Source organism: Papaver somniferum, chromosome 1 (genome assembly GCF_003573695.1).
Source record: "Papaver somniferum cultivar HN1 chromosome 1, ASM357369v1, whole genome shotgun sequence".
NCBI lineage: Eukaryota > Viridiplantae > Streptophyta > Magnoliopsida > Ranunculales > Papaveraceae > Papaver > Papaver somniferum.
Genome location: NC_039358.1, coordinates 227,343,529 through 227,355,486, shown reverse-complemented (window position 1 = coordinate 227,355,486; position 11,958 = coordinate 227,343,529). Strand labels below are relative to the sequence as shown.

Genomic DNA, 11,958 nt, shown 5'->3' with positions numbered 1-11,958 from the left:
TGGTGGTAACTTATATCTTGTTGGTGCTGATGATACAGTACTTAAATACCTTTACCAAAACAAGAATCAACCGAAAGAAGAAGGAAGTATTGTGAAGGAGGATGTTCATATATACAGAGCAACATTGGATTCAATAGGGCATTTTAATTTGTACAAGGAAAGAATTCATGGAATTAATGCTAGTGATAATGGGAAATCCTCTTCAACTGTGGTACAAATATTATTATGGTCATCTTATGAAAATACTGAGACAGATAATGCTATATTTCGTGTGTTTTTTATCTTCGGGATTATTTTTCTCATGTTATGTATCGATCATCAAAAAGTAGCCGAATATGCGAGGCAAGGCAATCAAGTAGTGGCGATGAGTCAAATAGTGGTGATGTAGAATTAGGAAGAAAAAAAGTTCATTAGGTTTTCGTTTCTTCTTCAAAGTGCAATTTTCTTTTGCTTTTTATTTAATCAAACTAATTTTATTTTTCCATGTGATTTTGTGAATAAATTTTTAATTAATCTTAAACATTATATTAAAAGCCGGCTGTAGTATAATGGTAAAGTCATTAATGAAAAACTACACTAACCTGATGATGATATTGATAACGAGCCACGAATCCGTCGTACCGGTGCATGTTCAAAGTGCAAAAATTAAAAAAGTAAAGAAATAAAGAAAATAACAAATAGATACCAGAATTTTGTTTATATATTATTATCATAATTATAGTAAAATTCATCGTAACTTGTAAGAAAATCCATAATCATACTAAGTTTTTACTTGACTAGATGTTTCTGCTCCTTGGATCGTCGTAGAACTACATGTAGTAATCCATAAATAGAGACAAATGCACTAAATTCAGTCATACATACCACAAGTTCCCTTATAACTAATCAGTATATGGAGTAACAGATTTGGTCGAACAGTGCCATTTGTTGTTTGAACAAACATACGTAAACATCGACGCCTCCATCAATGGCCGGAACCAAATACACCAAACCCTCCAAAGAGTCGAAAGACGGCATGAAAAGGCAAGGTTTGCCAAAACCAAAATCAACTTCATTAAATGGAAACCCAAGCCAGCTATCAAATTCCAAATTGGGCCACAATGCTACCAACGTCCTTTCACCTCTTTCTGGTGTAGGATTTTCTCCCTGCATGTCATTGCTCACAAAGTCTATATATGATTTGAAGTAATCATCATTCAATCTCACCACTGATTCGTGTATTATCGACGCGGTGTGGCGTAAAGATCCATTCATCAGCTCTTTTACTTGAGCTGCAGGATATGCACAGAGTACTAAATTACCGAAGTACTCATCTGGAATACAAGGTATCAACCTTTTACGCCCATTCACAGCAATCTTGATTTCTGTAGTTTGACAGGTGAGTCCTCGAACCTTAGTAATGGTTCTCCATAAATGAGCAACCAGGCTCTCGAATGTGGTATAAGGCTTGCCTGAAACTGAAGAACCTGCCTTGCTCTTGAGCTTGGCTATAAATTCTGTAGGAAAATGAAGTTTATGATATATCACATCCTCTTCTGAATAAGGAGGTACATTTGAAGGATCAATAAACACGTCATTGATCACTCCTTTTGTGAACTCCAAGCTTTGATGATCAAACTCGACCCTACATGGATTCCGAGGTACAAAAATTTCACGGTTGTGCAAAGGACGTGGATTGATATCAAGTCCACGGCAAACTCGACCCCAAGAAACCAAGAATTGGCTCACAGAGAATCCATCAGCTACCATATGGTTCGACGAGAAACTTATAACCAAAGACCCACAAGTAAATCTTGTGAGCTGAATGATTAAAATCTCTTTCATTCCTTCAAAGTCTGGATGAAGGGTTAATAAGGTGGATTGGTTGAAAGGCATAACCTGCTCAAGGGCGCGATCAGCTGATGCTTCAATGAACCTAACACCTTTGTCATTAACAAGAATTATGCTATGGTTGTTCTCATCTTTACCAAGCCTACCAGCCCATACTCGGTACTCCGATAACACTTTCCCAAGACCTTGTTCTAAGAATGCGTTTGAAGGATTTGGTGTTTTAAATGCATATATCACAGGTACGTGTTCATCGGGTATATACCAATCAAAGACACTGAGAGGAGCAAACTGGTTAGTATCTGGTGGTGGTTGTTCATTGCCGCTGTAAATGGGTCCTACTAGCTTTGAACTTAATTGTTGGACTTTGATAGACATGGTGGTTTTTGTTAATGTTTTTGGTTTTGGAAAAATGAAGGATTTTGTGAGAAGGAATAATATGTAGTTTATGGATGACCAAACAATAGTTTAAATAGTGACATTATAGTGTCAGGTAAAAATTGGGTATATGGGTTGGTATGGTCAAAAAAAGAATGTGAATCTTGGATGCAAAAGTTGGGGTAGAATTTCTAGGAAATAGAAAGACAGCTTCAAACATAAAGAGTGTTTTCAAGAGAATGGCTACTTGTAAGGCTGATAGATAGAGCTCTCATGCATTTTATGCCATTTTTCACCAATATTTCTCTCTCGGAGTGAGATCTGTTAGGTGTCAAGACTTTCCCGCCCTTAAATCAAGGCAGAAGCCCAAGAAATAATTTGGTGATACATGACGATAATATATAATCTAATGGAAAACAAATTGCAACAAAAACCCATGTTACAAACTGGACAAGATATCTGAAAATAAGTGCTCAGCTCACAAATATGTTTTACATAACTCAATAAACAACAACAAAAAAAAGAAATGTTTGCTTAAATTAATTTAATTACCTACAAATCCAGCTTCGACTCTTCGAATTTGCGGAATACATTTATGTGCATAAAAACACCAAAAAATGCCCAATATGTTCCTGCAAACAGTTATAAAGCTCAGATTAGACTAGTTTTAAGATTGTTGCTGGGAGATAAATAAAAAAAGAAAAAAAAATCATTCATCGGTAGGAATTTCGAAACATGTTACATGAAGCAGGGAAAACAAAAAAGAGTGTGCATGTGAGGTTAGTATGGAAACAAGAATGGTGTGAAGTGATAGCAAACTGACAGTGTGCAATGTAATTTAACAGAAAGTTTGATGCACGAACGAGAATCTGTAAAGTGAAGGAAACAAATTCAACAAGGCACAGTTAATTTTGAGTTGCTCCAGCGTACAAGCACAAATTGAAAGTTCTACAGAAAAATACTGAATAAAACATATATAATAGGATACTACATGTTCTTATTGTGCAGACCTAAAGGGCTGGTATTCATAATCGAACTCTGAAATAAGACAAGATATGAAGTAACAAAGGCTTTGCATAGTCAAACGAGAAAAGATCACAAAGAAGCAAACTTCAGTTTGTAATTGAACAAGATATACAAAATGATTCATTTGTACTTGGATACAACTAGTCAGCTACACACATACACAATCAGCATATAGAAGCCAAACTAACTAAGAGCTGGAAATGAAGTACCTTTTATATAAATGCTGTTGCATACAGCAGAAAAACTGATAGCCTCAGACGTTTAAAAGGGAGATATTGGAGTGTCAATATCCCTTATCGCTATCGAGGTGAGACATTTCAGATCATTTGGTGAAAGCTTGAATTCCTTGCAATCTCGGATTGTTAATTTCCAGACTGAAGTTAAGCATTGTATATCAGGCAGGGATGTGAGAGCATGACAAGATTGTAACTTTAATTCCTTCAGAGATGTAAAAGGAGTGGGAATTTTCGTTAACTTGCTGCAGAATGAAATGGTCAGCTTTTCTAGAGAAGAGAAAGAACAGGTGGACCATGGCGAGCCCACTTCAGGTGGTGAAGGATGTGGGTGTGGGTGTGGGTTCATTAGACAAAAAATATTTGTATTTTTCAAGAAAGCAATTGATAAGATCCGGAAGATTGAGAAATTGGAAAGAAATTAATGAACAAAGATTTAAGAATCTGTATTATACTTCAAACTGAATGTTAATGTATACTGCCTATTCGAGTTTCACTATGTTTTATCTGTAGAAGGTTTTTTTGATAGAAAATCCTCTGTTCAGAAACTATGGCGTGGGCATAGTTGAGTTAGTCGTACTAATCGGTAACCACCACCCACCATTATCTCTACTCAGCAATAAACAATCGACGAAGTTTGTTTGTGTTCTTCATCAAGTGGACTCAACTTTTCTCTCTCTCTCTCCTACGATCAATGCTACCATTAAACAATCAATGGATAGATGCCATCGATTGCTTTCCTTTGTTTAATATTTGGCATTTAAATTTATTGTCGTCCACCCCCACCACTTGCACAATCTGTGGTTCTCAAATGATATGCCACCCCAGAGTTTGGACAAATAAAAACCGTCTCTCAAATCAATGACTCTCACGCATTAATTGGTGGGCCCGCCCCACCCCAAGAAAACAAAGAGAAATATGCTCTAAAAGTTTGGGAGTTTCTGGTCCATGATTGTCGTAGGCAATGACTAAATACAATCCAAACTAATGTTAAATGCAACCCTTCAAAAAATTTATTAACTTTATTGACTTGGGTAAACAAAACTCTTTATTTTGTCTTCTTTATCGGCCTAAATTCTTTTTGCCCTAGATTTCGAAACCGCTAAATCTGGTTCTCTTTGCTCTAGTATACTTAACTGATCTAATCAAGTCTACCCATAATGGTTTTCAGTACAACCAAAAGAAATCAAATTTGAAACCAATTAGGCTATGATCAGTACTTTCAAAGATTGTTAATAAAGGCGATCACAGTCGATTGATCTTGCAATAAACCCATCGTTTTTCCTTTGTCTATAATGGGGCTTAATCTCTGAAAATGTATTAAGGGGAGATAATTAATTAATGATTCTTGTGCCATCTCAAAGAATATCAACGACCACCCATCATATGTTCAAGCGGAGTTTCTAACAGTCAAATTAATATCTTGTGAGATGGAAAGGGCTGTGAGAGAAGATGATGGAGAGCGGCGAGTTTTATTTACCCACGTTATAATTGGGTTTATTATATTTTAAGAGGGTTGCATTTAGTTTAAGGTTGGGTTGCATTTAGTCACTGCCTTGTCGTATAAAACGATTGTCATATAAAGTAGAATAGAACCTCTATAAATTAATGTTGTCGGGATCATCAGAATTTATTAACTATTAAACGAGATATTAATTATCCGATAAATTAATAATAATTAATTTATACATTAAATTTAACTTCGATTAATAAATAACATAAGTTTAGACATTTTGGATGAATAGTTAGACGGTGATATCACTCAAGACTTGCAAAATTTGATCGAAAAGTTGGATTATCGTAATTTAGTGAGTTTCAAGATGTCCTGAATATCTGGAAGAATACGAAATTGTGCATTTATTGACTGATGAAGAAATAATTGAGATCATTATGAGAACTGATAAAGATGGGAAAGAAGGTGATGAGAGTTCTATAAAAGATCCCCTTCACGAAACGAGCTTGTCAAAGCAGCAATCATATTAAATAATTTCTCGTCGGGCTATGACAAACAATATTTGAAATTCTTACGATGATAAGAAAAATTAGAGATGAAATTCAATGTGATATCAATTTTAACAAAAAATAAAAGACTGTTGATTCATTTTTTAAGAAATCTTCATAATAACATTAATGTATTGAATATATATAGTGAATTACCAATTTATATTCCATATGAGGCCCACATAGCAAATAAAAAAAATTTATTACTTATAATTTTAGGAAATTATTAATTTGACATGTTGTCCCCAACTCGGGACTTGCTAAAAATATTAAATAATCGAGTATTAATTAATCGAGTATTAATTAATGGTTCTACTGTAGAAGGAGATGCTACATCCACCGATTTTTCCACTCACAAAATAGCCTAAGAGGAAAATGGACTATTCATGGAGCGTTCTTAGTATTGGGATTATCAATGGTAAAAGTGGGGCCATCGTGTATGTTTGAGGCAGGATTTCTGTCGGGATTCCTAGTTGGTAAACCTAGCATTCTCGGATATAGAAAGGTTCCCTTGGAATGAAATTGAAACAAATGTGTGAATCCATTGTGACCGGAAAACAAGTAGATTTGCCATTTTACAGCCACAGTTCGATTGGCAAACAAGTAAAATGACGGGCGAACCCTCGAATATGAGGGTTTGTCTATCGAGGCTCCGTTTTAACGGTCCGTTTTAAGCTGAGACGAGCAATTAACATGGGACGATTGGCCTAACCTAAGTCGAGCCCCGACTCATGTAGAGACAAGGCTCGTCTTACATTGAGACGATCGTCCTTGTTTGAGCTGCCAACGGCTCCTCTTATCCAACGGTGCTGATTCCATTTTCTATAAATATAACCGATTTCCACTCTAAAATCACATCTTTTATACAAATTACACCTTCTATACTCATAAATTTTCTGAGAGATGGCTCGACCGTATACTAATCTGCCGGTGTTTACGATTGATGAAGATTTGTCGCTTTGTCGAAACTAAGTAGCTTTTTATCCATCTAGGGGTGCAGAACGACGTCAAAATGGATCAATGAGTATGAGTTATATCCATAGAATCTGTGAAAACTTCTGCAATGTAACCTCGGTAATCGCAATGCGGCTGGTTATCAATTCCATGATATAGAAAAATAAGCAATTGGAGAATTTATTCGTTTGGTTCGGCTTGTTAATCGTTACCGACTTAGGGGTGAGATGAATATTGATGTTGTATTGCAAGATCGAAAGCAATGGCACAAATGAAAAAGAAAAATATTTCCTTATAAAGCTCATTAAACAATCTTAAAGGATTTTTTGATAACACGAATTGGGTGTTAAAAAGTAGACAAAATACTAAAGAAAGACGTTGATCATCAAATTTTCCGATTGTGTGAAATGAATATCCCAACTCTCCGATCTAGTAGTTCTACGCATTGGCCGACGATGTTGTGATTGCTCGTTTAAGTAGGTCATAGAATAAGGCTATTGCGCACCAACTCCAAATTTGATCCGCTCAGGTGCAAAGCAATAGCGTAGCAGGTGCATCCTATTGTTGGTTTCCTACTGGTGAAGGGTCTCAAACTGTAGGATATCATATCAAGATTTTGGGAGTTAAATGCATGGGGCAAGTACGACAGAAGCTGGAGTGGGAACGAGCAGTTACAATTATATTTTATCTACTCCCTCCGTTACTTTTTAATAGGCCAGCTTTTTTTTTTGAGAAAATTAAGGAAATTAAGTGAATTAATTATTGAAAGTGGTCCTCTAGACGCTTGTCAATAAAACAAGTGAAGTGAAATGGTTCCCATGACACTTGTCATCCAAAGAAATAAGTGAAATGGTCCACATAACACTTGTCATCAAAAGAAGTTAAAACAAAAGTGGTCCCAGAAAATTAAACTAACATTTGACTTTCCCAATTATGAAACTGGCCTATTGAAAAGTAACGGAGGGAGTAATATTTATAATTGAAATTGAAATTAACACTGTCTATATAATTAGAATTAACTAATGAAAGGACAGGAAATCAGTACTAAATTTCAAATCACATTCAATTAAAATTTATAAAATTCCAGACTTGTCACTGTGCTTGAACCCATTACATTTGAGGATCGGTAAGAGTATTTTGAACAACGGAAAATGGGTCATTTGTCTAAAAAATTTTAAAACATGATTCAAATGGACGAATAAATTAGTATGGGTGAAATGGACAAAAAAAATAACAAGGATGAAACTGGATTCATCGCGGCTTAAACTTAAAAAATAGCAAAGATGAAACTGGATGCATCCTGATATAAATTAAAAATAATAAAAAATATTTGAAAATGGGTAGGATGAAACTGGTTAAATCCTGGCTATTTTTATATTTTTGTCCATTTAAACAGTATCTTTTTAATTTTTGTCCATTTAAACAGTATCAAAATGTACAAGTCTTTTTCACCCAAATATTATTGGTTTTGGTCTTTTTAACCAATTTTGTATTTGAACAAACAGGAAATTGAACCCGACACCAGAACTGGTAATTCCTAGGTTGTTTCTCTGTCCTTAGATCCACTCAATTTGACACTTGCTGATTGCAAATTACGAAGCACTAAATCAAAAAAATTGTAAATTTGGAATTTATATATGCTAGGTAATCTAAAATTAACACAAACCATCCATATATAATTAAAGCATAATGTATAACCATTACAATTATTTTAAAGATGTAGATATATTGGTTAACCATTACAATTACAAAATATGTGTAAATTTTTTTCATCAAGTATCACACCATGACTGTGAGGGCAAAAGATGAGCTCGCTACGTGGCGCAAGATTAGAAGCCGAAGTACCCTACTAAAATATAACCATATACACAATGTATACCCAACCACTTAGTTTTATCCTATCTAGTCATCCCTAAGGGCGTATTTGTCATTCATCTAATCACCTACCCTATAAAAGAGAAAGAGAAATAGGGAAGTGGGGTCTGATCTTTAGATGGTCGCTCTAGCTAAGGCTAGCCTCCTTCTTTTTCCTTAGAGCTCCATGAGAGCCTCTCCAATGGAGATCTTGTAAACACCTCACAACATAGTGAAATCCGTGGATGTAGGTCACAATTGATCGAACCACGTAAAAAAATCTGTCTTCCTTTACATTTTTGCACTTTATCTTATTTTATGTGTGTTAATGTATGTTTTGATGGTGAAGATCATCATAGATGTAGGCATCAGAAAAGATGCAACTACAATGACACATCTTGGCATGGAGGCATTTGCATATGTACTCATCCGCTGCGGGAATCTTAGGCCATATATTTTTGGATACTTGGACCTGTTTTGTGCAACAATTGAAAAACATTTATATTAATATGACATGGTGGATAAGCGACAAATGGATTAAAGTAGAATACATGTTTTCAAGTATAAATATATTCCAAATTTCCACATAGCGTAGTATAAAGAACATATGTAAGTACTAACAGATAACAATCTCACTGAATACAGTTGCCGCAAGATTATCAAGAATACTGAACACAAACGTGCAATCGTACAAGACCAACTGTTCAGAATATCTGACATGCTAAACCATTTATGAACAATCAAAGATTGCACGGTTAGAGAATATACCTGAACCCAAAGCACACTAACATCATGCACTATAGCTTCATAATCATCTTCAATAATAACAAACTGTTTGGGAACAGTTGAACTGCTACATGGAACTGGGGGCCTCGTCCGATCAGCGGGTTGGTGATCCTAGAGTTGTATCTACATGTTCGCAATATTGAAAAACAATTAAAAACAACAATTATGTTAGACTAGAATGACATGATGGATATGCAGCAAATTGATTGAAGAGTTCGAGAAAAACACCATACTCATGTTTAATACAGACTCCTTGAGACGACACCATTTCGAGCACTTTCTGGAAAGTAATATTGCAAGTTTTGTTAATGCAGTTGAGAGACTTTTCTCAAATGTAGCACATGCTTTTATTAATTATAGCCCAAAAAATTTAAGTTAAAATGAAAAATCAAAGTTACCAAACGAGTCTTAATTTTTCACTAGTAATCCTATTTCTTCCCCAAAATCAAAATATGAACCCTAATTTTCTTTTTGATCCAAACTATCTTATATTTCAATTTCTTTCTATCGCTCTCTTGTTATTCTTACAAATCACCCTATTATAAACCTTAATTTTTTTACTTTTCCTCCAAAAAAACTAAACCCAACTTTTCACCTTTTCTATAAAACGATGTTATTTTCCAAATCATGATTATCAATTGAGGTTATATTTTCTAACTATTTCTTTAAACTTCTCCACAACAATATCAATCGAAAAACGAAATGAAATCAACTAGGGTTTTGATTCTTTTCTTAAAATCAATTTCCTAAAACTCCATAAGCATTATTATTCTATAAAAAAAATTAAGATGATTTTCTTTTTTCTCAATCATGATTACATAAAATTGGGTATTCTAAGATCATCAATTACATATGCCACGGATATTACATAAACCTAATTATGAATATTACATGATTAACTTTATTTAATTTTTTTGATTTAGGGATTTGATAATATATTTTGGGCTATACATAAAAATTATGTACTCCCTCCGATCCATTTTACTTGATGTTTTAGGGTTTATTTTTTGTTCCAAACTAGATGAGAGTTTTAATATTTTCCCCAAATTCTCCCTGATTTACCCTTGCTTTGGAATCAACACATAAACAATTACTCCAATTTTTAAATATTTCCCATAGAGGATATACACTATAATCTATAAAAATTTGGTACATCCCAAGTAAATTACAATGGGATTGGTAACTTTCCCTAGAATCTAGAAACTAAAAAGTAGGTCATTTAATTTTTTGAAAGGTGTTAATATGGGTAGAATTGGAAAAATTTAACTTTCTCTGATGTTTCTTAATCTGCGTGAAAAACTCTACAACATCAAGTAAAATGGAACTGAGGGAGTATAATTTTATGGGTTATGTTAATAATCATAAGAACCTGTTTGGTTGAATTAATGACATATTTTATGTGGGTTATAGTTAATAAAAGTGTAACTCCCCCTAAGCTAGCAGCTGACTAATCCAAGAGATTAACTATAAAATAAGGCACTAACGATCTAAAACAGTTATTTAAAACACTAAGAAAAAAGTTCTAAACAAAGATTAACCCGAATTTGAACCTTCTCTGAAATAAATACAAGAACTCGTCTCAAATGATACTGATACATATTCAATAGTGAGTTGGTTACAAATAGAATATAAACATAAAATAACATAGCGGAAGCTAACCAACTAACGAATCCAACTCCACGAAGCTTTCATTAGCACGTACACATCTTGATCTGTCTCTGAAACTGAAAGTCGAAATGGGTGAGCACATCATCCCTAAAAGGGGTGCCCAGAATAAATAACAACCAACTTTCAAGTAATCACTAAAATGATTTAAAGTCAATGCACGTTTTACTGAAAACCGTTAAAACACCGAAAACAGATAAAGCATAAATAAAATAATAAGTTGTACTGATAATAAAGTTGCACTAAAATATAAAGATCTACCAACCAATCTTGCGGCACACATTCACAAAAGTAATAATAGTTAAGTGACGTAATCCTTTGGAGTAGCAAGCCATGACTGTTACGGAGTCTTCAATGATCATTAAAGTACCGTGAGGTTTTCTGGCCTCGAAGTCATAAATGATGTGTAGCTTACCAATACCTCATTCTACGCGCACTCTACATAGAAAGTACTTTAAGAAATAAATGATGGCAATAGTATATCCGACTGAAAGTCTAAATTTTATGGAATGCATCCATCACATTCTATAAAACAAATTCATATGTATTGATAGTTTTGTCACTAAAATTGACAAAGGGGGAGATTGTTAGAGCATTGCTCGATCGAACTCGCATGTGTTGCTATTTCAAGCATGTTTGTCAATATTAGTGATCAAAACTATATGTCTTGATTTCTAGTTTATTTATGACTAAGTCTCGCTCTAGGATAGTTAAGTGTAGTTGAGCTCCAGACTCCATGGCGATCATCTTACGAAGACGAACAACTACTCGAGGAACCAGTGGAACTTCATCCGACTAAAAAGGTATGTGGAGACTTGAACTTCTCTATCACTCAAAAGTTTGTTCTATCTCCTACTCTTGAGACAAAGTCGTATAAGTATGATAATTTTCATACATACACATTTGCTATTTCGAGCTGAGTTTACTCGCCTATCTTTTTCTCGAAATATGTGTTGGTAAGCTTTTGCTTTAACCATATTCATCTTTACCCATACCGAAAATGATGATGACGTTTCAATCTTGAAAATAGCTTTGATGACGATAGTCGTGAATAACGATTGTTAAAACATTATAGAAGAATGTTTCAATGATTGAAATGTAGAGTTGAGATTACCAACTATGGATATAAGCATATATAGTGTGTTCCCACATTAGTGTATAAATCCATGTGCCGGAAACCAAGTGTGTGCATATGTGTGCATACGGTATTGGTGAAGGAGACAGGTCGGGTAAG

The 11,958-nt window shown here is 34.4% G+C and overlaps 1 protein-coding gene across 1 annotated transcript; it reads right to left on the bottom strand.

Moving 5' to 3' along the window:
* Nucleotides 1-737: 737 nt before the first annotated feature.
* LOC113317937 (agmatine coumaroyltransferase-2-like) lies at nt 738-4,171 on the bottom strand. Its single transcript, XM_026566051.1, has 2 exons — nt 3,441-4,171; nt 738-2,837 (listed from the first exon to the last, which is right to left on the bottom strand). Exon 2 carries the CDS (start codon nt 2,203-2,205, stop codon nt 886-888), a length of 1,320 nt encoding a protein of 439 aa, XP_026421836.1. The 5' UTR covers nt 2,206-2,837; nt 3,441-4,171; the 3' UTR covers nt 738-885.
* Between the last annotated feature and the right edge of the window lie 7,787 nt (nt 4,172-11,958).